Genomic DNA, 27,614 nt, shown 5'->3' with positions numbered 1-27,614 from the left:
CTCCGGACTGTTATCTGACACTGGGGCGTCGTATAGGTCCCATGCGTCCTGATCTTGGTCACCCTGGCTCATGGTGGTGTGAGCTGGGGAGTGTGATGGAGTTTGTGCTGGTGAGACGTTAATCACAGGCGGAGGAGAGGGTGGTGGGGTAACTCTTTTCACCACTTTTGGTTGTGGTGTTTGTTCCGTCTGGAACTCCAACCTTCTCTTTTTCCTAATGGGGGGAAGGGTGCTTATTTTTCCTGTCCCCTGCTGTATGAAGATACGCTTTTGCGTATGGTCCACATCAGTTGCTTGCAGCTCTTCCTCAAACCTATGCTTCTGCATTTGGGAGGTTAGCGAGTGCTCTTCTGTATAAGAGCCTGAAGCTGGGTCGCTTGCAGTTTGTTTCGGCATCGAAACCCTGTCTGCGTGTTTTTTCGGCTCCGAGGTGACTCTTTTCTTTTTCGGGGCCGAAACCTCTCGGCGTCGATCTGTTTCGGTGCCGCTGTCTCGGCGTCGAGCCGTGTCGGCACCGGCATCTCGGTGTCGAGGCTTGTCTCCAGCACTTTCTCGGTCCCGAGAAGGCTGCGTGCCGGTGTCTCGACCGGAGTCGGACGATCTCGGCACTGTGTGGGCCTTTTTCGGTGCCGACGGGCGGTCACCGAATTTATGGGTGGAGCCATGGCCTGGTGGCAGTGGCGTCCCCTGGGCCTTGTAAATGTTCTTCTGAGTGGATTTCGACGTCTTACTCACGGTTTGTGTATCGTCGAATCCTTCGGAGTCCGAGTCTTGGATCGAGAAGGTACCTTCTTCTTCCTGTTCCTCGAACTCCCGTTGGGCTGTCGGTGCGGACGCCATCTGAAGTCTTCTGGCTCGACGGTCTCGGAGTGTTTTTCGGGACCGGAACGCACGACAGGCCTCGCAGGTGTCTTCGCTGTGCTCAGGTGACAGGCACAGGTTGCAGACCAAGTGTTGGTCTGTGTAAGGGTACTTATTGTGGCATTTGGGGCAGAAACGGAACGGGGTCCGTTCCATCGGCGTTCTTCAGCACGCGGTCGGGCCGACCAGGCCCCGACGGAGGATCGAAAAACTACCCCGAAGGGCACCGGAGCTCTTCGATCTTCGATGCGGTGTGGAATCTAAGTACGCCGATCCCGAACGCAACAATACCGACGAAAATCTTCCGAAATTAGCTAATTTTCCGTTCCGAAACTCGGAGCGACAGGAACACGTCCGAACCCGATGGCGGAAAAAAAACAATCGAAGATGGAGTCGACGCCCATGCGCAATGGGGACAAAAGGAGGAGTCACTCGGTCCCGTGACTCGAAAGACTTCTTCGAAGAAAAACAACTTGTAACACTCCGGCCCAACACCAGATGGCGAGCTATTGCAGAACATGCGTATCTACAGCGACAGATGCCATCGAACTGAGTGTTTCTTTGGGGCATTGCTATATCGTGACTTCCAGGCCTGTCACATGTTCTATGTAGAGTTGGTCTTCTGCCCCTGATGTGTTTCCTCGGTCTATCAATACATCACGACTGCCAGGCCTGTCGCCTGACCTCTGTGGGGTTGGTCTGCTGCCCCTGGGGTACTTCTCAATCTAGCTACCGCAGTCTCTCTCTCCTCGAGTGGATGAGAGTTCTGTAATCCAAAGGATGTTAGAGCCCCAGTCTGCCAGGCCCATCTTAATTCCTTTAACTAAGCTGTGTTGAAACTTAAATATTGCAGGAGACAGAGGGCATGAAATCAAGAGGGGGGGATTATTAGTCATGAGGGCGCGATCAGCCATGGGGCAGCGGGAGGGAGAGAGGTCAGCTTCCCTGATACGTAAGCAAAACACTCAGGCTTCTTGTTTAAGAGTTGTCCCCGCCACCCAGTGCACATTGAGAGAAATCTGAGCGGGAAGCATAATGAACCAGTGAATCTTCATGGGACCAAGTGGCATTTGGAAAAAAGCTGAACATTAATCATGTTTTATTCAGCAATAGCTACAGTTTCAAGACTTACGAAACAAGCATTGGCATAGCTAATAGATATTACCTTTGAGACCTATTGGCTCTGCCAGTGCCTTTTATGAATGCTGGTAAAGCATGAACAAGATGAGGGGGGGGAAAAACCTCATGGAATAAACATGCGTTATTTATTTATTGTTACTAATCTTTGAATACATGTGAAAAAAAAAAGCAGTGCGAAAATACAGTTTTTGGCAAAAAACTATTTAAAATGTGGGTGGGGATCAGCTGAGGAAGGAGTGAGAGCACGAAACAACAGGAAGTGGATAGAGCGAGAAAGCAGCACACGAGGGAGAGCTGCACAGGGAGGGAAGTACCAAGTGAGAGGGAGCTACGTGGAGCGTGGGAGAGAGCGAGAGAGAGCAACATGGGGCATGGGGAGAGAGCGAGAGAGAGTAACATGGAGCGTGGGGGAGAGAGAGAAGCGCATGGATGAAAGAGAATAACACACATCAAAAAGGGGGGAGGGAAAACCACAAGAGAGACAGCTGGAAAACACTTGCACTCTCGTGGGGCGCTTAAGTGAAAAGAAAAGGGTAGTTCTGTATAAGTGAGTATTTGGAAGGACACAAGTAAAGAAACAAGGCAAGCTATTGAATAAGAAAATAAGTGACAATACAGCCAACCAATGGTAAGCATTAGGCATATATTAAACCCCCTGTAAGTTTTTGGTAAACTGGCTGTTTTTCAACCAGATAGTTGTGCTGTCTGATAGGCTCGACCTAAAAATCGTAGAGCCTTCTTCAAAATGTGTTAAAAAAAAAAGCAAAATAGCAAAACTTTGCACAATGGAACAAAAGTAGATGTCGAAAAATAAATAAATAAGGGCTGATTTGTCGCACAGTACAAAAGGTATTAGCAGAACCTTGGTTTGCCTATGGACTAACCCAACCAAAACCTGCTTACGCTGGTCTATTAATTTATATAATAATACAGTGTATATAAAAACATTATTATTGAGCGTATTTAGTTTTGAAGCTCTACTGGGACACAGGGCAGGTGTTAGATTGAGATTAGAAATGAGATATTAACACCTAAAGGATGAATGGCGTCACCCCCTACTTAAACAGGATTGACATCCTAGAGGGACATGGGGGTCTGTTATCAGTCTATCTACCGATGCTTTTGGGGGAAGATGTTAGTGGTATGGCCGATCCAACACTGGATGGATCTCACCCACGAAAGCCTGGCTAGCAATACTAGGGATGGCAAGACGCCGGGAACCTGTTGATTCCTAGCTACTACTTAACATTGAGAAACTAGAAATATTAATTGTATGCCTTTTGGGTGGTGTCCTTACTAAACCAGCTACGGCCAGATCACAGGCATAATGACTGATGTTTAATATCTGGCTAGGACAATTTCTGACCCTGCCCTGCTAGTAACAATGTTCACAGGAAAGGGCTATGACTGCAATACCGAGATGGTGCCTGCAGGCATCTGCGCTGGAAGGCTCAAGGTTAACGGAACAGGAAGTGATGAAATCCAATACAGAAAATGCAGGATCCACAGGGAATGCAATATTGGACTAGGAAACTTTTAAAGGGGAAACTAGAATCTGTTAAGGAATATAGGGCTTCATTTATAAGAAACTGACGCACCGGCTCCGATGCATCAGATTTCTTGCGCTGCCCAACGATTCCCTAACGATGCCATGGATGCTCTATATTTACAATACAGAGCTCCATGGCGCACGTTTTCACAGATACGTCAGAAATTCTGATGCATCTGTGGCACTAAACTCATACACTGCTGGACTAGCATAACAAAAACATGACGCTACTCCAGCAATGCTTGGAAGGCTCCCATAATTCAACACCTGCTCTCAGCAGGTGTTACATTTTTGACACAGTAAAATTGCAGAATGACGCAGTGAAATGTTGTAAATTTCACTGCATCAGTTATGCGTGGCTTTTTGCCTGGGAACGTCTACCTTGCATATCATTGCTGGTAACTGGCACACGGGTGAAAAGTGACGCCAGAGGCCTCCAGCGTCACTTTGTAGATTTGGAGTGGTCTTCGCGCCACCGCAGTGTCAAAACAAATGATGCTGCAGCAGCCCAAAGGCGTTGCAAATAAGCCTCAGACTCCTTGGTGTCTCTCTACCAAATAATCTCTTTAATAAATCACCTACCCAAAGTAGCTGGCACATGCTAATTCCATTGGTGTGGGACTGTCAGTTTTTTTTCTTCAGGCAACAGGAACACATGATGTTGTAACCCTGCTAAGGATGTGTGCAGAAGGATTCCACCAGGGGCACCATCTGGATGCTCTACGTTTAACTGAGGGTTTACAGTTGGGATTTGGGTTTGATTGATATAATGTATAAAGGTTGTGTCCAGATAGCACGTTACTGGTTTGGACTGTATCAGTTCCCTCTAGGGCTGTTAAGAACCATTATTGAGCAAGTTCTCACCCAGGATTTAGAAGGTAAATAGGAATTATCACAAATGTTACAACCTGCTCTGGAGAGTAAACACAGCAAATTTATTGTGCATCGTAAAAGCACACATGAAAAATCAGCTAAACATCTGAAGGACATCACTTGACTTGTGAGTTATGAGCATGGCGAAGACCATTGTGATAAAATCGAAAGCTTGACATCAACATGTTCATCGTGGTGAAAGGTAACAGATCCTCTGGTGCAACGCTTTCCTTGAGGTCTGCCACTGATGGAAAAAACCTGGATCCTACCAGTAGCTGTAGTTAAAAATAACAGTTGAAAACTGTGATTGTCCTTCACAGGACCTCATAAATGGACTGTTCATCTGTCATGCTTTGAGTAGGATTAGGAAACTCATGTTGAGGCCACTTTTACTTAGCAGCATTCACATCACAAGTCTCTTGGTGCCGTGAATATTTTGTAGAGTCCAGATAGAGTGAACATGTCAGAGATTAATTTAGTTTGTAAAGTCTTTTTTAGATCTCTAATGTTTGTGAGTTACTGTACTATCTGAGGTATTGTTCGGGGGACCTTATATACTCATAATAAAGTGGTGATTATGAGCCACTGCTCACTCAGACGAGATGCACTGAAAAGATTAACATGGAAATTAGACCCCAATATCCAGAAGACCATACTAAGAACAAACAATAGCAAAGGGGAAGAAGTAACAGGAACAGGAGCAGTGGAAGGGAAAGACAAACAGGGACGGGGTGGGTGAGAGGAAAGGAGAAACAGAGACAGGGGCAGGGGTGTTGCAAAGCAAAACAGACAGGATTAAGAAGCAACACGCAGAGAGGAGGGTTAAGAAGCAACACGGATGGAGGTGGGTGAGAGGGGAAGAAGCAACACAGAGATAGGAGGGGGAATAGCAAGAAACTAAAAAAAATAGTGCCTCAATCGCAGTGCCAGCAGTGGACAGACCTTAATCCATCTGAAACAATCAGCACTTGGTCCGTGCTTCCGCTGAAAGAAGAGGAAGTGAACATGGCTCACTATGCCCAATTAGAAGGCAGCAAATGAAAATGGAGCCCACGAATGGTAAATAGTGGGCGGGCTCCCAGTCCGTAGAACAACACAATATCTGTCACAAGTGCTGATGCAGACGAGACCTATTAGAAATGGCACAATAATGGTTGCATCATGCCACTGGCATGCACATATGTCATTGTCAGCGGAATGTGGTGAACACCATTTAACTTTATTTACATATCCAAGTTGGCTGACACCACTCGCATTGTTAAATATAAATAAAAAACATGTTTTTCATTGCAAAAGTGTGAATAAAAAAAGGAGCACGGGTATTGGGGAGAGATGAGGGGTAATAAAGGAGTAAAGCATGCACATGGGAGGGGGTGGGGAGAACATCACAGGTTAGAGAGAGCAACAGGTTTGAAAGCGAGGTTAAGCTACTAGGAAATGTGCAGCCTTACTAGAGCCCTGAAAATTAGCAAGCATAATCAGTGCTTCAGACTTTTATGAAAGATCCATGTTTGTTTGAAATAGTTGATATATTCAAACAAATATAGATGTTTAAAGGCAACATTATGTAATACAATGTTTGTTAAATGCAGTCGGAAAGAATGCAGTTATTGACACTGTATTACATAGGAGTATACGAACATGGTACATGCAAGATATTGGTTTATCAGGCAAAAATGCATAGCTTTAGAGACCATTCTAATAGCAATTAAGTCTGAAAGTTGACCTTCCTAGCCCATATGCGCCTATGTCTTTAAACTTGTGAACAGGTCCAATAATGACCAGAGATGACTCCTGCTTGGATCACTGAATATGTGATGTAGGTATTCTCTGACTGGTGACTGATTTTCTAACTGCAGGAGACACGATGGAGGGCCTGGGATGGCTGCGATCATACTGGGAGAGCCGCGGTCTCCAAAGTGACCAACTTGAGAAAACTTCCAAGCAGTAGGCTCTGCCCAGTGGGCTATCAGAAGATTCAATGTGTTGTAGCCACTGATCAGCATGTGAGACGGTGACCAGAGAGTCATCAGAAGAAGCAGCAGGCTCCACCAAGTGACCAGACGAGTAAAATTCCAGAGGATTACTGATCAACATGTCACCCCCTATCACTTGTCCCCCACCACCTTGAATGTCCTGTACACCTGCAACAAATGCTCATTTTTCAGGAAAAAACTATAATTTGCTTGTGCAATGATGGGGAGTGTGGATCCTCTGCCTTCAGGCTACTTGTTTTTTTTTTTTTTTTTTTTTTTTACTAAGAGATACTGATATACTCTAAACGGCAGGCCAGGATTCCTGCACCTCTGCACAGAAATGATGGCTGTCTAGAGTGTGGAACTAAAGTTGACTGTGAAGCTGCATAAATTAAAGACATTGGTGAGTCGCATCCAACAGTGTGAAGAGCATCCTTGAAGTACCTAATTGCTGTAGGTGTGCTGCATGTCAGTACTGAGGTACGCCAGTAGAAATAAGTGTGAGACCCTGCCCTTCAGCAGGTGCTCCAGGATGTTATGGATCTGTAGGAAGGTTGTAGTGCTGGAAGAATGTGTGAAGCAGGATTGAGATGCATCGGGGGAGTGTTTGATGGTCTGAAGCCCTATCTTTCCTCTCACTGCTTTCAGCCCTTGTTCTGTGGGCTTATGCTTGGGTGCACCACAAGACAAAAGAGCACGAGATTTCTAATAGAGAAACTAGAGTGGTTACAGGTGAGATGTGGGAACAGGCCAAAGCTGGTGAGAGGAACCAGAGCGGGAACAGCCAAAGCTGGAGAGAGGAACCAGAGCGGGAACAGCCAAAGCTGGAGAGAGGAACCAGAGCGGAACAGCCAAATCTGGTGAGAGGAACCAGAGCAAGAACAGCCAAAGCTGGAGAGAGGAACCAGAGCGGGAACAGCCAAAGCTGGAGAGAGGAACCAGAGCGAGAACAGCCAAAGCTGGAGAGAGGAACCAGAGCGGGAACAGCCAAAGCTGGAGAGAGGAACTAGAGCGGTGTAGGAAGTTGGCTCTGTATGTATTATTTCAAAGTAAGAAATAGCATACACAGAGTCCAAGGGTTCCCCTTAGAGGTAAGATAGTGGCAAAAAGAGATAATTCTAATGCTCTATTTTGTGGTAGTGTGGCCGAGCAGTAGGCTTATCAGAGGGTAGTGTTAAGCACTTGTTGTACACACACAGGCAATAAATGAGGAACACACACTCAAAGACAATTCCAGGCCAATAGGTTTTTATATAGTAAAATATATTTTCTTAGTTTATTTTAAGAACCACAGGTTCAAGATTTACAAACAATACTTTAAATGAAAGGTTTTCCACTCAGGTATCTTAGGAACTTTGAATCATCACTATAGCATGTACAGTTTTGGCAAAAATGGCAATAAGCTATTTTAAAATTGGACACAGTGCAAAATTCAACAGTTCCTGGGGGAGGTAAGTATTGGTTAGTTTTGCAGGTAAGTAAAGCACTTACAGGGTTCAAAGTTGGGTCCAAGGTAGCCCACCGTTGGGGGATCAGGGCAATCCCAAAGTTACCACACCAGCAGCTCAGGGCCGGTCAGGTGCAGAGGTCAAAGTGGTGCCCAAAACACATAGGCTCCAATTGAGATGGGGGTGCCCCGGTTCTAGTCTGCCAGCAGGTAAGTACCCGCGACTTCGGAGGGCAGACAGGGGGGGGGTTGTAGGGCACTGGGGGGACACAAGCAGGCACAGAAAGTACACCCTCAGCGACACAGGGGCGGCCGGGTGCAGAGTGCAAACAGGCGTCGGGTTCGCAATAGGTTGCAATGGGAGACCCAGGGGTCTCTTCAGCGATGCAGGCAGGCAAGGGAGCGGGGCTCCTCGGGGTAGCCACCACCTGGGCTAGGAAGAGGGCCGCCTGGGGGTCGCTCCTGCACTGGAGGTCAGATCCTTCAGGTCCTGGGGGCTGCGGGTGCAGTGGATTTCCCAGGCATCGGGTTCTTTGAAGCAGGCAGTCGCGGTCAGGGGGGAGCCTCTGGATTCCCTCTGCAGGTGTCGCTGTGGGGGCTCAGGGGGGTCAACTCTGGCTACTCACGGGCTCGCAGTCGCCGGGGAGTCCTCCAAGTAGTGTTGGTTTTCCGCAGGTCGAGCCGGGGGCGTCGGGTGTAGAGTGGAAAGTCTCACGCTTCCGGCGGGAAACGTGTGGTCTTTAAAAGTTGCTTCTTTGTTGCAAAGTTGCAGTTTCTTTGGAACAGGGCCGCTGTCCTCAGGAGTTCTTGGTCCTTTTAGATGCAGGGTAGTCCTCTGAAGCTTCATAGGTCGCCGGACCCTGGTGGACGCGTCGCTGTTGCAGTTTTTCTTGAAGTGGGGAGACAGGACGGTAGGGCCAAAGCAGTTGGGGCCATATTTATACTTTTTGACGCAAAACTGCGCTAACGCAGTTTTGCGTCAAAAAAATTAGCGCCGGCTAACGCCATTCTGAAGCGCCATGCGGGCGCCGTATTTAATCAATTACGTTAGCCGGCGTTAGCCGCCGGCGCTGCCTGGTGTGCGTGGAAAAAAACGACGTACACCAGGCAGCGCCGGCGTATGGGGATATGGAGCTTGGGCGCCAAAAAATGGGGCAAGTCAGGCTGAGGCAAATTTTTCGCCTCAACCCGATTTGCGCCATTTTGTTCGACTCCCAACCCCCATAGAAATGACTCCTGTCTTAGCAAAGACAGGAGTCATGCCCCCTTGCCCAATGGCCATGCCCAGGGGACTTTTGTCCCCTGGGCATGGTCATTGGGCATAGTGGCATGTAGGGGGGCACAAATCAGGCCCCCCTATGCCACAATTTTTTTTTAAAAAAAGTACTTACCTGAACTTACCTTAATGTCCCTGGGATGGGTCCCTCCAGCCTTGGGTGTCCTCCTGGGGTGGGCAAGGGTGACAGGGGGGGTCCCTAGGGGCATGGGAGGGCACCTCTGGGCTCCTTCCGAGCCCACAGGTCCCTTAACGCCTGCCTTGTCCAGGCGCTAAAAAACGGCGCAAAAGCGGCCGTACATCATTTTTTTGGACCCGCCCACTCCCGGGCGTGAATTTTGCCCGGGAGTGTAAATACGGCGCACATGCCTCGGAGTCAATTTTTTAGACGGGAACGCCTACCTTGCATCTCATTAACGCAAAGTAGGTGTCCATGCTAAAAAATGACGCAAACTCCATGGACTTTGGCGCTAGACGCGTCTAACGCCAAAGTATAAATATGGAGTTAGTTTTGCGTCGGAATTGCGTAAAAAAAACGACGCAATTCCGGCGCAAACAGAGTATAAATATGCCCCTTGGTGTTTCCGTCTTCTCTGCAGGGCTTCAGGTCAGCAGTCCTTCTTCTTCTTCAGGTTGCAGGAATCTAGTTTCCTAGGTTCTGGGGAGCCCCTAAATACTGAATTTAGGGGGGTGTTTAGGTCTGGGAGGGCAGTAGCCAATGGCTACTGTCCTTGAGGGTGGCTACACCCTCTTTGTGCCTCCTCCCTGTGGGGAGGGGGGCACATCCCTAATCCTATTGGGGGAATCCTCCTTCTACAAGATGGAGGATTTCTAAAAGTAAGAGTCACCTCAGCTCAGGACACCTTAGGGGCTGTCCTGACTGGGGGGGTGACTCCTTGTTTTTCTCATTATCTCCCCTGGACTTGCCACCAAAAGTGGGGACTGTGTCCAGGGGGCGGGCATCTCCACTAGCTGGAGTGCCCTGGGGCATTTTAACACGAAGCCTGAGCCTTTGAGGCTCACTGCTAGGTGTTACAGTTCCTGCAGGGGGGAGGTGTGAAGCACCTCCACCCAGAGCAGGCTTTTGTTTCTGTCCTCCGAGAGCACAAAGGCCCTCACCACATGGGGTCAGAAAATCGTCTCTCAGCAGCAGGCTGGTACAGACCAGTCAGTCCTGCACTGAACAATTGGGTAAAATACATGGGGCATCTCTAAGATGCCCTCTGTGTGCATTTTGTAATAAAATCCAACACTGGCATCAGTGTGGGTTTATTATTCTGAGAGGTTTGATACCAAACTTCCCAGTATTCAGTGTAGCCATTATGGAGCTGTGGAGTTCGTTTTTGACAAACTCCCAGACCATATACTTAGGCCCATATTTATACTTTTTGACGCTAAACTGCGCTAACGCAGTTTAGCGTCAAAAAATTTTGCGCCGTCTAACGCCATTCTGAAGCGCCATGCGGGCGCCGTATTTATGGAATGGCGTTAGCCGGCGCTAGCAGACCGGCGCTGCCTGGTGTGCGTGGAAAAAAACCACGTAGACCAGGCAGCGCCGGCGTAGGGGGAAAATGGCGTTAGGCCGTCTTAAAATGGGGCAAGTCAGGTTGAGGCAAAAAAATCGCCTCAACCCGATTTGCGCCATTTTTTTCGACGCCCAGACGCCATTTAAATGACTCCTGTCTTAGTAAAGACAGGAGTCATGCCCCCTTGCCCAATGGCCATGCCCAGGGGACTTATGTCCCCTGGGCATGGTCATTGGGCATAGTGGCATGTAGGGGGGCACAAATCAGGCCCCCCATGCCACCAAAAAAAATTAAAAAAAATAAAAAATTATACTTACCTGAACTTACCTGAATGTCCCTGGGATGGGTCCCTCCATCCTTGGGTGTCCTCCTGGGGTGGGCAAGGGTGGCAGGGGGGGTCCCTGGGGGCATGGGAGGGCACCTGTGGGCTCATTTTGAGCACACAGGCCCCTTAACGCCTACCCTGACCCAGGCGTTAAAAAGTGGCGCAAATGCGGGGTTTTTTGACCCGACCACTCCCGGGCGTGATTTTTGCCTGGGAGTATAAATACGACGCATTTGCGTCGCCGTCATTTTTTTAGACGGGAACGCCTTCCTTGCATCTCATTAACGCAAGGAAGGCGTTCACGCAAAAAAATGACGCTATTTGCCCATACTTTGGCGCTAGACGCGTCTAACGCCAAAGTATAAATATGGCGTTAGTTTTGCGCCGAATTTGCGTCGAAAAAAATGACGCTAATTTGGCGCAAACGGAGTATAAATACGGGCCTTAATATGGCCACAACTGTACTTACAATGTCTAAGAATAGACTTAGACACTGTAGGGGCATATTGCTCATGCAGCTATGCCCTCACCTGTGGTATAGTGCACCCTGCCTTAGGGCTGTAAGGCCTGCTAGAGGGGTGACTTAGCTATGCCACAGGCAGTATTTTGTGTGCATGGCATCCTGAGGGGGATGCCATGTCGACTTTGCCTTTTTCTCCCCACCAACACACACAATCTGCAATGGCAGTGTGCATGTGTTAGGTGAGGGGTCCCTTAGGGTGGCACAACATATGCTGCAGCCCTTAGGGACCTTCCCTAGTCACAGGGCCCTTAGTACCACTGGTACCTTTTACAAGGGACTTATCTGTGTGCCAGGGGTGTGCCAATTGTGGAAACAATGGTACATTTTAGGTGAACAAACACTGGTGCTAGGGCCTGGTTAGCAGGGTCCCAGCACACTTCTCAGTCAAGTCAGCATCAGTATCAGGCAAATAGTGGGGGGTAACTGCAACAGGGAGCCATTTCCTTACAAGCAGGAATAGCCAAAGCTGGAGAGAGGACAGAGCGGGAACAGCCAAAGCTGGAGAGAGGAACTAGAGCGGGAACAGCCAAAGCTGGAGAGAGGAACCAGAGCGGGAACAGCCAAAGCTGAAGAGAGGAACCAAAGTAAGAACAGCCAAGGATGCAGTAATTTATTGAAAAGAAAAAGTACAATAGGTGTCTAAACCGAAGCAGCACCCATAAACTTAGCACCATAAGCCCCACTACCTGAACCTAAGACATCCAGTCGTAGTGAGAAACAAAAGTGTAAGCCCAAGTAGCTGCGCTTAGAAATAAAACCTACAAGCTTCCTCCCAAGAATAAACCGTACCCCTAATGGAGTGAATCTTTAGCCCCCCCACCCCCCACCGTCCCCTCCACCAGAGGAACTTTCTAGAGGGACAAACAGACCTGGACTATAGCCATCCAACCTCACAACTCAATGTAGCAGAAGAGGGCTTCCTACCCCTACAAGCTGTCTCAAGTAACTAAGGGCTTCTGAAGTGCAAATTTCATTGCTCCGGCCTATAGAGGGCTCTGCGAATCAAGAGTGATGCAAATTATTCATCCCTTCAGGGTGAGAAGCAGGTGCCCAATTGCCTGAGACTAATGAAACTGGTAAGTATTCTTAGCGGTGAAGCCTGGCCCAGGTCATAAACCACTGGATTGGGAAAAAAACCTTAATTAGGAAGCGGAAATGTCCAAAGACCTCAATTCCCCCAACATATGGGCCAAAGTAATGGCAACCAGGAAAGAAACATTCACAGAAAGCCACGAAAAAGAAGCAGATTTCCGAGGCTCAAAATGGGAATCTTGCAAAACCATGGGATAATCCAACAGAGGACGAGGGGAGTTAAGGGTGGGGATTTTGTTGCAGAAACCCTTAAGTCATGTGCCTAACAGAACTACTGGAGACCGTGATTCTGGAAGAGACTGAAAAGTTCAAACCACTGCCCATTAAGTCCTAACATGGAAGGAGTCAGACCCTTTCAACAAACATCCTCCTGGAAATCTATTATGGGACAAATATTACACAATCTTGAATTGAAGTTATCATTCATGCAACACGAGGATTCAAAAAGTAGCCAGTGTTTCACACAACAGGCAAAGGAGGATGGCTTCCATGCAGCCTTCAGTGGCCAATTGCACACCTTGGACCTTGAGACTGTAACCCTAGCTGGTCAACCTCCAAGCAACGATGGAAGGCAGTGCAGTGTTCCAAAGGAGAGGTTGTGATACTAAGGATGAGAAGGATTTTCTAGAAGATGAAATAGAGGCGCCACTGCTAACGGTAAAAGGCTTGGGAAATAGGACGCCAAATCAAAAGGGAGTTATCAAGATCACAGACACCCTCTCCTTCTGAAGCTTCTTCACCACTATGGGGAGCAGCGAAATGGTAGGTAAAGTATAGAACAGTCGTAGAGGCCATGACAGAGATGGGGCCTTCACACACCAAACATCCAAGCAGAACTCGGAAAGAGAAGTGTCATCCAAGGGAAAAAGGTCCAGCCAGGGCTGGCCTAACCGTCCATTACTAGCTCAAGCATCTCCAATGACCTTCTGAGGTGTTCAGCTACCTACTTCTCTAACCCTAACAGATAAGTGGCCTGAAGAGGGAAAAAAAGGTTGGCTTCTGCATATAATCATATGGTCACTCAACGAAGGACTTGTACTTCAGCAGTTCATGTTGCTTCTTGCCGACTGATTATCTGTCTGGACATAAAATGCCTGGCCCTGAGAGGGGGGAGGAAATCCCAAGAGAGAGTGATGAATGGTAGAGAGCTCTCTCCAGTTCAAAAAGTTGAGACTTACCCTGTGGGACCAATGACCCTGAAACTCCTGAACTTCTAAAGTGGCTTTCTGCCCCCAATGGCTGGGATCCCTTTGGCGGAATACCTGAGCTGGAGGGACCAATAGAGTGTTAGAACCAACCACCATCCTAAAACCTGGGAAAATGCCATGGTCACTAAAATGGGAGCGTCAGAGTCTAGGAAGTCCAGACTCCATGAACCACTAAGGCTTCAGGTGCAGCAGAGCCCATTGAACCACTGCAGTGGTGGCTAAAATAAGACCTTGGACCCAAAACCGGTCCCTGTTACAGGCTGAAAGAAGGGTGAGTTGAAAATTACTTGAGATGAGTTTGCAGACTGTGAATTCTATTCTCTGGTAGGAAGAAAGGGCTGATGGTGGTCTTAAACAAACCTCGAATTAACTGACAGTCCTGACCCGGCACAAGGTGATACTCCTCAAAGTTCAATAGAAACACTAGTTCCAGAAGATGAGAGCTGACAGGGTGGCTAATTCTGTCTTTAAAAAGAAGCTTTAAAAATAGAAGGCAACACCTATTGTGCTTTGTATCTTTACCTGCCTAAGGGGGTCACCCTATGGTGTAAAAAGGACTCGCAACACCTGGGATTTCCCAGTGCCATGCAATGGGTTCTTGATTTAAAATAGTCTAGGGTGTCCTGAGGATTCATTTTATTTTCAAGGGGAACCTAGACAGAATTAAAAACAGGTGGGGCTAAACCAAAGGAAATTAGTATCCTTCATATCCCTGGGTCAACATGTTGCAGCCATCTCCAGGCTAATTGGCTTTCGTCAGTATATTAAATATTTGCTTGCATACAATTTGTGAAACTCTCACTTACCATATTTATACATACTGACCCATTTGGCGAAATGAAGCATATCATTATTAGGGGCGTAGCAAGGGTGCATGGGAAGGGCTAAAGGGCAGTGGAAAGGGAAAGGAATGCAGATTCCTAGGGGTACTGAGGGAAAACACAGTGTTTTGTAAACATAATAACATTTTTGAAGACTTTCAAAACAGAGAAAGGGAGAGTGTCTTTGGTGCATATCCCATCCTGTGTAAACTCTGTCAGGTTACCCTTTGAAAATGAAATTAACCTCAGAGCACCCAGACTACTTTACATCTAGCTTCCCTGCTTACCAAGGTTCAGCCCGCCCAGACACATTAGGTATCTGGGCGAAGACTATAATGAAGCATGCCACTTGGAATCCCAGTGGGTTAAAGTCCTTTAAACACCATAAGGTGACCCCCTTGGGCAGGTAAAGGGAGATAGGTGTGGCACAGTAGGGGTCCTCTCTTGTTTTTCAACATTCAGATGTCTGGGACGGTGAGTGAAACCTAATCACTTCTAATCCCTCCTCTTTAAAATATAGTTAAACAAAGAAGGTACAAATTAGTCTGTCAATTATATAAGAGAACATTTATATACCTACAAGTTGTGAAGGTACATGAGCCATAGCTTTGTGAAGACTCAAGAAGCATATGCCAGACCACAGGGAAGGAATCTGGAGAGGTGATGCTAGGAACCCACCGCAAGTTTTAGAAAGTGATGATAGTCCTAATGTATGTGAAAGCGTGCATCCTCCAAGTGCATCATCAGGAAATCCTACCATCACTCCAACAAGTTCTTCATCGCTTCCCTTTATTTCACACACATGACCTTTAAGTTTAACTTTGGTGGCACATTAATATATATATATTTTTTTTTACATGTTTTTCTTGCTTCCCTCAATCTCTACATGACCTTTAACTTTGCGGACGGTGGCACATTTGTTTGAGGTTCTCTACAGATGCCTTATATTGTGTCTGGGACCTCAATCAATATATATGTTCTATATCACTGTGGTATTAAAGTTAGAAATGTGCTGTGTCCCACTACCGGTAGGTACGGGATGTGGGTGGTCTGGAGTCATAGAGATGGTATGTGAGGCCAGTCTCTGTCTACCTTTTGTACTTTGCCGTTTTCCACTATCCCTGTGTTTCTGGTCCCATTTTGTTTTTTTGATGACCATTGCCCACCATTCTATTACCAAGTCCCTTCTCTATTTCCTTTTTGGAATAAATGAATGAGACACTGACCACTCGTCTGTTTCTAGGACTTGGGGGCTGGGTTTTATTGCCACTGCGTCCACATGACGCTTCATCGCCCTTGATTGGAGCACCGGTGGGGGACTTTGAGATTCAACTCTCCGGTCGCGTCCCCCCCACAAATTTCGGGAAGTGCGGCCGGCAGGTAGGTTTCCTGCCCAGGACTTTCGAACTAAACTGTAAGTAGCTTCGCCCACTGTAAGTGCTTTTGACTCTATACTCTGTTTTCTAGACTAATTTGAGTCCCGTACAGGAACTACGGGGTTGTAACCGGTTTCGTGATTGCATTGTGCTCCACTTTTGCTCCCACACTCGTCGGCGTTTTCCAATATCCTTTTCCATACAAATGGAAATCCGCGAGTGTATTTTTCGGCACTGACGACCACCCGCTCTTAGATTTGATGGGTATTTACCCCTCTATAACGACCACTTTGATGATGATGATTTCAGGAGAGAACACTGGTTTCCCCTTTAGCTTGGTGTTTTGTGGCTGGCGGGTAGGCCTCCTGTGTAGGACTCCCACCCCTAATCTGCATAATATGGTCGCTTTATTCACCACACCCATGGGACTTCGTTTGGTTAGAGTGAGTCACAGGCCTGTTTCATGTCCCATACGATATCCCGATTGACTCAGACTTACCCCCTTTTTTGGCATTTCATGAGTACATGGTTTGCTAACCTGCCTCAACACTTGCCAAGTCACTTACCTACTATTTGACTTCGACTTTTATTACAGTGACGAATTGGGGTATAACATGAGGTTCTGCCACCTGTTATTTATGTGGACAACTGCTATCTAGGTTAATTGTGTTAGGTGTGTGGATCTCTTTTCTAATGCACACAGATGTACCCCTACCACTGAGCTGGACAGTAGAGACGACAATAGTCCTCGGTGTGCATTATCCCATGCAGCACCATCCCCAGTTAAGGATGGTAAGCAGTTGTTACCTTCTCACTTAGCATGGCAGAACATCATCACTGAGTGCCACAACACTTTTTTGTGTGTTCAATTTTATATCTATTTGCAACATATTCATGTTTGTTTTGTTACGTTTGCTCTCTTCACAGGCACCCGTCTACCTAGATTGTTAGGTGCATAGATCTTTAGTAAGTTGATACTTCTTTTTACATACGGACATTACACTTTCTGATATATAGCGTGGAATAGGCAACTTCTTTTGTTTTGGTACTGATGAAACGCCATTAGATCTGTAGGGACTGGATGGGGGTGAAACATGTTGACCCAGACAAGTGATTGAGGGAAGTTCCCTGTCACCCCTTTATCATGGTTGAGTGCTGGAACATCACTTCCATTCCACTCCTGAATGCTTTTTAACCTTGACAAAGACCCCGTGACCCAATAAAAAGGTTAGATTTCTTGAGGGTCTCGAGACATTTTTATCCCTTTCTCTTTAGCTCCTCTCAGGACGTAGGTCAGAGTTCAATCCCATGTCGCTTTAATCACAGCACGCACCACTGGTCAAGATCTCCAGCAAGGAGCCCCCCTGAGGGGCCCATCAGATATTGCAGGGCCAGTCTGACGAGGAACACGCCCTATGATGAAGCATGACATCCAATGGATGTGTGAGGGCTCTTGCTTCTAATTTGTGTTGTGCCTAGTGGAGTCCTGCTTACACATTTCTTCTTGGAACAGTGTACCCGTTTGATTTGTACTCAGTAGCCCCTTCAAACTTCTTATCCATAAGAACTGGAAACCAGGATTCTTCAGAAGTCGAAGATGAGGAAGAGGGATGCTCACAAAGTAGTGATGACCTTATGGATTTGAGGATAGCCTTTATGGAAGTCTAACTTGTAGTGTTTTCCGAAAACCGTGGAAAGCCTGTCCTGGCAACATACTTCCATCCCTTCGAAAGCATCCCATTCATGATCCTAGAAACCCACCGTTTGTTGAATGTGCTCCACAACTTCAGGAAGTTGAACCCCCTTGATCTATGTCCCGTTGGGACTTGAGCCCTGAACATCCTGATCAGTGTTGGGGTCTGGATCAGGAACCGGTGTTCTAGGAAGAGGGGCCTCACAAGAACCCAAGGCAGCAGCCACAGGCTTCCAGAAACACGATGCCACACTTTCCACCCTGCGTGCAAGGAGGAGGAAAGGGGAGCAAGGAAGGAGAGCCGGATAAAATCGTGCTGCCTCTCACCCACCCACCCACCCATCCACAGGAGATGTGAAATGTAGTCTTAGATAAAAAACAATGTTAATGCAACGTAATGCAAGTATGGTAACCAAACATAATTTTTTATTTCTCCTGCTGTCCTCAAGTCATGAGCGGAAAACTGCAGTTATCCTGCATCAAATAGCTGGGAAGAAAGACTTTTGTTTATTATACAGCAATGAGTGTCTTTCTTCCATATCCCGTCCACCACAGCCACCTTCTTTTGTGGCACCTGCAGGAAACTCTGCCGGTCCCTGGTTTGTAGTTGAGATTACTTTCCTTTATTTAATGTATAGCAGACAGTTCTTGTCCTATGGAGTGCCCCTCAGGATTGCAGTTTGGAGCCAGGGATCACCACCAGCATGATGCTGTCGCCTGGCCTTGCCTGTGTTTCTCAGGAGGACCTCTTCACCCCCTCATGTGCTTCAGCTGGAGTGGGACTGTAGGTCACTGCAGAGGGGAGTCACCCGGCCAGTCCTAATATGAAGGGGTAAATGGGCCCTTATTACCTTCCCGTTGTGAACTCTAGCCAGCGCGGGGAAGGCAATGGTTTCCTGTGTTAATGTGTGCGTAAGGATTCTGTCCCAAAGAGGGGAATAAATTCAACTTACCCCTCTACCCACACCCCTATTTCACCCTCTTGGTACAAACTCCGTAGAAGCCGCTGTACTGTCACCTCATCCTTGTTGAAGGAAGGGAAAGAACATTTGAGATGTTTATTACAGAAATTGTTAGGAGACCTGCAACCTCAAGGATGGGGTTGGGACAGTTTTGGCATTCATCCAGAAAGGGACCAGGGTGGTTCCCTGGTGAGTGGGCCTCTGTGCCACCTTACACCAGGTAGGCTGCTTGCATCATCACTCAGTTAAAGAGCATGCTGTCAGCCCTCGGATGTCTTTGGCTGGAGAACAACAAACCTTCCTCTACAGCTCTTGCATCTCCTTTAAAAGGTGTTGGCCATGAGCTCAGATGTTCCTGTCACCAGTGCACAGTTGTTTGAGGGTTTTGTGGTAGGCAGGCCATCTCCTCCTCTCTTCTCCCTTGCTAGGTCTCCGAATCTTGGTGGTACCACCTTCCTGTCTTCCATTTGGACACAGCATTTGGTTTTCTGCTGCCCCACCGGGGTGATGTGCAGTTCTTTGCAGTTCTTGCTGTGGGCCAACCGCGTGATGTCCATTATGTAGGTGACATATTCAGAGATTTGTCTCGTAGCGCAGGAGTACTTTGATTCCTGTCTTCTTGCTATCATGCAGTCCTTCCAGAGTGATGAGTACCTAAGAGGCAGAGACATTTGACTTTGGCATATTCCGCAGCAACAGCCTTCCTTGCTGCTCTTCTCAAGCTCCTGGAACCATTGCTTGCTTTTCTGCTTCCAGCGAAGTCTTTCCTTCATCTAAGGCGGCGTGCTGAACCTGATGGTCAGCACAGTGCCATAGCTAGAAAGATTGCCCTAATGCTGGTGTCACCCATGAGGCTGGCTCACACCATGGTGCATAGAATTTGTATACCGCTTCAGGACAGATCCTTATGCCTAGACAAACAGACGGTTCCCAAGCAATGGATGTGTGCAGCACACATGCAATGCATTTTTTCTTTTGGAGAAATTAACACATTTTCCCTTTTTATGTACTTGCTTCAAGAAGGCATTCATTCCATTCTGGCTGGGTTAGCAGTAATCGCCACAAAGGGTTTTTGTGCTGTGACGACAGTAAATAGCATAGACTGCTCTACAGCACACAAACGCAAAGTCTTAGCAAATCTGAGTCTTTGGTTTCTGTCTTGGATGTCACAGCAGATTTCCTTGTGGGACTCCTGCTGCTCACCCATTTTCTCTATGTGGCAGGTAGAGTGAGCATTTTGTTGGCTTAGATGTTTGGAGAGCCTCCTAAACCTTTTCTGTCGTCTTCCTGTCCCAGTTCCATGGCGAGGTATCTGTCAGAGGGTAAAGTGAAAAGGTGAGGTAGGACTGTTGAGAGAGACCGGCTTTGGAGAGAAGGCCATTTGCTCATTGTCAGTGAGTGCAAGAACAGAGTGGCATTCTAGGGCTCTAACCAAAGTTATGGGGCTTCAGGCAGATGAAGAAGGATTGTAGCCAAGGGGGCCAGTGTAGTGGCTGCACAGCGTGAAAGCAGAGGAATAGGCAGGTCGCTCATGGGGTGCCACGATAGGTGGAGGGTATGAACTGGTGCTGGAGTGCAGGCGGTCAGAGCCTATGGTCGGAGGGTGTGTGAGAGGAGGGCAGGGACCGAGGGGCAGAGACAGTTGTGAGGGCCAGGCGGCTGCACAGTACTGTCGGGGTTTTCATGGAGCGGTTATAACACTGTAGGGAAGGAGACTCTTGCTGTGCTGTATTGTGCCCTTGCCATTCCAAAGGGGATGAACATGTGGTCAAGGATGTACTGACGCATATACCAGTAAGGCGGTAATGGATGTACGGACACGTAAATGAGTAAGGATAGTCGAGGATGTACTGATGCATGTTCGAGTAAGGATGGCCATGGATGTACGGATGCATGTACGAGTAAGGATGACCAAAGCCTGATAAATACACACATATGTATATCTATATTCATATACACACACACATACCTAGCCCATTATGGAAAACCTGGCATTAAGAATGGAAACTTCTTATTAACACATCTGTGTTTGATACTCAGGATTTTAACTATTAAAGAAAACTACATCACATTTCTGGACTCAACTCCTGGATGGCATGAATATGCAGAACACATGATTGCACACTAGATTCATGCTGCAAGGTGGGACTTTACATGTAGCATGACATCTTGAGTTATTAAGGACGACAGGTGACTGGTGCAGAGAAGCCCATAGAACCTCTTGGGATTTATCCATTTAACCAGGCATAAGATTGAAGGCAAATCGCTCACACCCCTCTTTCGATTTAAAACACAGAGCAATATTCCATTAGATTTCTTTATTAAATATACATTATCATAAAATCAAGCATTTTCCCACTTTATAATTTTACAAATCCAGCTCATCATTTCAAATATTACAAATTAACAAAAGTAGTGAAGGCATTGGATGATATTCCTCAATTACCCACAATTCAGTGGCGTTCTCTTGTACTTGTACAATGTCACCCGCTTCATTGCTAGTTGGATCTGGGATCTCGTTGGATGTCTGGTGGCAGACTGGAATAGGGACGCTGGGCACCTATCATTGCATGAGGGAGTCTTGTGCATGTGTAGGTCCTACTACACCGGCCCTCATGGTGCCTGAAAACTGGAACCTCCAATATGGTTAGTCTCCAGGGATAGACAGTGTTGTCAGTGACATGTGCTGATGGATACCCGATCCTTATCCTCTTTTTGGGGTGTCCAAATGCATACATTCAGTAGTTAGGCGATTGACTCCAGTGTCAGCGAGGCAAGCGCCTCACAATCCGAAAGTGATGTGCCACAAGTGCCCCACAAAGGTTCGATGGAGTGCATTGGCCCCAAGAGTGATACAGGAAGCAGGTCCATGCTTCTGGACCTGGAGCAGGCCTACAAAAGGCACGTCCACAAGTTGAAACAAGCAGCGTTGATGACCGATTCCAGGTGATGATAGGTTGATACTAGCTGTGGTAGGGGGCTCTCGCCATTCGACGGCTGCTCAGGGAACGGCTCTCGGAACACGACCTGCAGGCTCTGCGAGGAAAGCAAACAACATTAGGGGCTGGAAGACCCTACATTGAACAAAACAGGAAGATGGTGAGTCTGTAGGAGTCCTAGGAGGGAAGAGAGGAAGAAAACAAGTGCCTTGGTAGGAGGAAATGGAGCCTACAACAAATGAAAAGGTAAGACAGTGAGTCCTTGGAGGAAGAAAGGAATACAGCAGCTGGGAAAGGAGGGCGAATGAAAACGGAAGACCGTCTGAATGAGTCGTGGCAGACCCTTTAGGAGATATTTGAAGTCAATATTGATGGCCAATAACATTGCAATTTCTGAAGGACAGGAAGCTTCTATGATTGGCAGGCCTGCCCCAGCTTACCGTTTTACTTGAATGCGAGTCCAGAAACACAAGAACAAAGCAGTCTGTAAACTTTTGATTCAGCACCACCTGCCAGGGTAGAATATGATAATCAAATCATCTACATGAAAATGATACAATCACTTCACCCATAGTTAAATGAAAATATACCTAGTCAAATAACAATAATAACAAATCAAGTACCCCCTGCAAATAAATTAGATACTATTCTCAATCACGGGGTAAAAGGAAAATAACCATCTTTACAAGAGAAATTAAAAAACAAGCACAGTTTATTAAAAATAAGCAATCAAAGGTACCCATCAAAAAGGGGAATCCAGTCAACCATGGCCTCAAAGTAAGGGAAACCGAATCACAGCAACAGGAAAATGGAAAACCCATTGCACTCTCCCAGATACAAGAAGTCAAAAAGAACCAGAGGAAAACAAGTTGCAAACCACATACACAAATCAAGGACAACCCAATTGTCTCTATCAAATAAATGATACACCACAAAATGAGAAACTTTCCCAACCCTTCTACAAACAACAGTGTCGGAGCCCACAAAACCACAATGTATCACTCCTAAAGGAATCTGAAAAGTAAGTGTATGCTCTCCAAGCAAATGAAAAATCAATCATACCCACAGGATAATTAAAAACCTACACATTGTTCAAAAATACAAGTTACAAATCATACCCTCCAGGGCAGGGGTCTCAAACCTTTTCTGTAATAAGAGCTACTTATGTTCAATGAAATCATCCTGAGCTACTAACAGTATTAGAGTTGCAATAATAACCACATCATTCGAGATTGTATTAGTGACCACCATATGCAAGATTACCAGCAGTGATCATTCCAGTGTATCAGGCATGGTTGCCAGCATAATGCAAAAAAAAAAAAAAAAAAAAAAAAAACTTTGGCCAACCTGGAACGCCCCTACGTCAGCAATACATAATCTTAGCTGCAATGTATCTGGTATCAAATTAATAATATTACTAATACATCCCCCCTAGGCCACATGATTTGTCACTCAAATATCATTAAGAAAAAAAAATGATAACGCACCCATTTTCCTAAAACAAAATCTCAGCTTATAATTTCTAAAAACACATTTTCATCTCAAATACACATTTGTTCTACACTGATACACACATGTAAATTGAACAAAGCAACATCTTATAATTCAGTTGGCCATGTTGCACATGTTGCACACAGCATAAATACTTACAAGTAGTTGGCCAAGCCTGCTTCAAGTAAATAGAATAATCATTAAATCCATCATTTAATTGAGAAACTAGCACAAATCACTGCAACCAAGTACACAAGAAGCAAATCACTACTGGCAGGTAAACAAGATATAAATCACATTCGCCCAGAAATAAGAAAGCAATCACAACTTTCAGAGAAAATCACAACTATATAGAAACAGGAAAACAGTCACTTATTTGGGAAGATTAAAAAAGAATCCCCCCCACCAGGCAACCAGAAAGCATTTGCAGCTTCCAAGGAAACAGGGAAGCAAAAAAAACAACATACCAACAGGTTAACAGAAAACAGATCAAATGTGCATAAGAAATGAGAAAGCAATGGTACCAAAAGGCAAATGTGATGTAGTTCCACCCTTAAGGGAAATGAGAAAGCAATAATGTCCTCCAAGAAGAAACCAATCATGGACACCCAGAAGTAAGTCAGCAAGCACATCCTCCAAGGAAAAGAGAATCCCACTGGAAAACAAAATGCTGTCACATCCTTCATGTGAACAACAAACTAACTATGCTTTTCAAGGAAATGAGATGTCAGTCATGTAGTCACTCATTTCAGACATACACTTTGTACCCCTTGCAAGCAGATGAGAAATGAATAACAGCCCCCACAGGATGGCAAACCATACTCACACGGACATGGGAAACCAATAACACGTCAACGGAAACAAGATTCAGTCACACTCTTACAGAAATGAGTCATCAATCGCACTCTCTGGAAAATCATAGAAATTCACAATAAGACCCGACGTCTTGCACTTGAAGTGCCACCACAAGGTCTTACCAAGTACTGTGTCCCAGTGTCTGTGCTGTGGAAGTGCCGGCAGCTCTGCTGGAAGCGGTTCAGAAGCACTTTAATCAGACTTTGGTACCAGGAGACGTTCATAGTCAGTAGAAAGTCCTGCAGGGCAAGGGAGAAAGTAGCATCAGCTCTGTTGAATACAAAACTACAACAAAAATAAAATAAATATTTCACAGAGGTGAAGGTCAGTCATTGCCAATGGTAGGAATCAACCTTAGCAATGGCTGCACAAAGTAGGAGTGTAATCTGAAGATATTTTAAACCACCTAGCTGGTGGTCTGTTTTCCTGTGGTCTAGGCACTTGACGTCTAGTAGCTGTGCACCGTCTAAAGTTTCCTAAAACTTTTAACTTACTGCGTCTTATTTTCCTTAAGGTACCCAAATCTGCTAGTTTTGTGACCCACTACTCTCATGTTCATCAATATGACTATTAGTGATTCATAACTGATTGATCGGTCTCCACCCGTTGACCGCTTTGTAACCTGGTAAATCACTCATCCGACTAATGATCATACACAGGGATCGGTGTGTAACCTCAAGATCACAGGTTTCAATCCCAATTCGTCTACTTAATTTTTCATCTCGTGAGTTCAACAAAATGAGTCCCACTCAGGTGTGCAAGAGAAACATCTGTGGAACTACTGAGTCAATAAAATGAGTCCTAAGGTGGTAATAGTAACACCCGTGGGACTACTGAGGTGTGTAATAGCAATCCCTGCGGGAATGGTGATGTTCAGTAGAGGCTTCACCTATTCTACCAGCTGTAGATCAGTTTCAGAGGTGGACATGTTAGTTGATGGAATACATCTATAATCCTCTGGGGTGTCCCCGTACTCTCAAGCAGAGTGCTTATCACAGTGACAGTGGCAATGTTGCAGTTGGAAGGCACCATCAATATATCTCTGTACTCATTCTGCATCTCTGAGTCTCCAGAGGACTATCTCAGAGTTATACTTGCAGCACACTTGCTTAATTCTACCTGTCTCTGTCCTTTTCCCACTTGTCGTGTGTGGGGCCAGTGTAAAGGTGGCCATGTCCTCCATCCCCTCTTACCAGCTGCAGGTCGATTTCAGAGATTGATTTGCAGTGCACCGCCTCCAATAGTTCTTCCAGTTCTTGCAGGGAGAGTTTTCCCAACTTGAGTTTGTCCGCTGCAAGGGGCTCCAGCAAAAAGAGGCGCTTCCATAGATTGTCTCTGCGGCAGTGGCGCTTGGCAAGCTGTACAAGGCTAGTGAGTTGTTTCTGGGCTGAAGTCACCTCTGAGGCTAGAAGCGGGAATAGTGGAGACGTGTAGAACAAACCTGGGCCCATCTTTACCTGCGAGCCACCCGCATAGAACTCGCTGCCGTCATCTACCTCCTCCCAGAGATCCGCATCAGCCTTCTTTTCTGGTTCGGAATCGTCTGCCTCCCAAGAGCCTTTGCCCATCAGTGGCTCCAGGGGGTCCTTGTGCATGCGTGGTAGTTTCTTGAAGCGACGCATGTCAGCAGTGAGACGGGGGAACAGCTCCCTCTGACTGGTCATGATCACGTAGAAGCAAAGTCTGGAGAAGAGAAGAGGCAAGCTAGGGTTCATGACCACAAACTTGTACAGCCTGGAAGATAATGGGGTTTAGGGTTCATAAGCACATCAACAGACAACAGGAAGGAAGACACAGCTAAAGGAAGATAAGGAAGCACAGTTTGATGAGATGTTGCTGTATCTGGCGTGAGGAGACAAGAATGCAGGAGCTCATAGGTTAAAGAGAATGGCTTACCCTGTGCTAGCCACGGGGTCACAAGTCCGAAAAGAACTCCATTGCTTCCTACACTACTAAAATGTCACAACCATGTAAGTGCCTATCCTGCTATTCAAATGCCTTCCCTCTCAATAAACTGAACTAGAATAATTTAAAGTTCAATGAAGATTAGATGGAATTTCAAATTCCAAAAACAGCATTTCACATCATTTGCTAATATTTCTGTCATTGCATACTATATTCCATGAACAACCAATGTTAGATAGACACCACGGCCACATTAATTTGCAATTATGTGTAATCTAATAATTCAATTGATACCCAAATGCTTCTTTATGACATTTAGAGATAATATTTATTTGGCCTACAATAGTTCAGATGTGAACATTACGTCTTTTATTGTGCTAGGGAGCTATACTACCACAAATTGAAAAGTAATGTATTTTGTTGGTGCCAAATGATCACAGAAACATCTTGTGAATTATTTAAGAATAACAGTCCCCAATATTAGAATGGCAATTGGAGAACTGGTAACAAATATAGCAACTTCAGTTATGTTATTAAGTGTACATCATAATTCATGTGCCTAGCAAAAAAACAAATGTCAGCTAATGAAGTTGAAGAAACTATTTTAAAGTTATTTCAGATTTAAATATTGGCTACATCTCTGGCCAGCAGGTTTACTTGTTGGATTTTTTATTGAGTGCCTCCAAGGCGAATTTGCCCTTTCAGGATTTATTTTGTAACAAAAAGGAAAAGTCTTTAGCTCACTTTAAGATTTTATTGTAGTTATACGAAAACTAGGCGAACAAGTTGCTAAAGGTTTTTAAGAATAGGTTGATTTTGCTCATCACTAAAAAATGTAAAATTTAGGCTTAAGAGTTGGTATGACGACCGACAAGATTGATTAAAACAAGACTCCAATCAGATCAAGTAATCTTTCTCAAAGGCCAGTTATCTGTGGATAATACCAGACTTGTTTGGCACAGACTTTCTCTCAGCAAACCTATGGCGGCTCCCTAAGGTCTTAATAGAAAAAGAATGTCAAAAAATGAGGCATGTATTTATACATGGACTTTTGCAAATGGCAAATTTTGGAAAACGCCTCTAAAAATTGACCCTGTTTCCTGATACTGTTTATTTAAATGGTTTTATTTTAGTTCGATCTTTGTTAGAGTCACCTTTTATGAGTTTTTTTTTAAAGATGTTAATTTTTTTCTGGAACATAACTGCAAATCTATAACCTCAGAAATGCAAAAGTTATAGGATTCTTAAAGCTGTTAAACATTCCTATCTTCAAAGTAACTTCTATAATTTATTTAATAAACTAAAAACTACCTTTATATTTTAGAGGCCCTAGAGTCTCAGAGTGCTTTACATAAGATACCTTACGGGTAAACAGAGGCAGTACATAAACGAAGAGCATACCAATATAAGCTAATAGCACCCAATTTAACAACAATCAAAAATAATATTAGACTTTTTAAACAATAGCATAAAAGTATAAATGGTAACACACATATCTACAATCTTACAAGCTCTAATGTGCAATGTCAGTTGGTGTGACCACCTTTTAAAATGTATACTCTAAGCATGGAGCACTATTTAAGCAAAGGAGACCAGTGCACAACCCTTAAGGGAACACTGAGCTCTGAACCGCAGAACACTTTAAAGTGGTCCATGAAATAATAAAAAGCCCTTCTATTTATCAAAATCATTGCTGCTCACAGTGTAAGAGAGTGATCTTGTATGGAACAAGGAGAGGTGAAGCGGGTACTCGGCCGCAGTAAAGTAAGGTGAATT

At 45.7% G+C, this 27,614-nt stretch overlaps 2 protein-coding genes across 2 annotated transcripts in view; one reads left to right on the top strand and one right to left on the bottom strand.

Moving 5' to 3' along the window:
* Positions 1 to 6,812, top strand: part of HYI (hydroxypyruvate isomerase (putative)) — a 58,058-nt gene extending 51,246 nt beyond the window's left edge. The window contains exon 8 of the mRNA XM_069227805.1: positions 6,283 to 6,812. Coding sequence (XP_069083906.1) covers positions 6,283 to 6,374 — 92 coding nt within the window. The 3' untranslated portion in view covers positions 6,375 to 6,812. The remainder of the gene's footprint in view (positions 1 to 6,282) is intronic.
* Positions 6,813 to 20,951: 14,139 nt separating this feature from the next.
* Positions 20,952 to 27,614, bottom strand: part of SZT2 (SZT2 subunit of KICSTOR complex) — a 606,663-nt gene continuing 600,000 nt past the window's right edge. Inside the window, exons 72-75 of the mRNA XM_069227802.1 lie at positions 25,127 to 25,616; positions 24,056 to 24,172; positions 22,028 to 22,096; positions 20,952 to 21,684 (exon numbers count right to left, since the gene is read on the bottom strand). Coding sequence (XP_069083903.1) covers positions 21,541 to 21,684; positions 22,028 to 22,096; positions 24,056 to 24,172; positions 25,127 to 25,616 — 820 coding nt within the window. The 3' untranslated portion in view covers positions 20,952 to 21,540. The remainder of the gene's footprint in view (positions 21,685 to 22,027; positions 22,097 to 24,055; positions 24,173 to 25,126; positions 25,617 to 27,614) is intronic.

The sequence above is a fragment of the Pleurodeles waltl genome, chromosome 4_1, assembly GCF_031143425.1.
Source record: "Pleurodeles waltl isolate 20211129_DDA chromosome 4_1, aPleWal1.hap1.20221129, whole genome shotgun sequence".
In the NCBI taxonomy this organism is placed as follows: domain Eukaryota; kingdom Metazoa; phylum Chordata; class Amphibia; order Caudata; family Salamandridae; genus Pleurodeles; species Pleurodeles waltl.
This window is presented reverse-complemented; position numbering and strand designations above follow the sequence as displayed.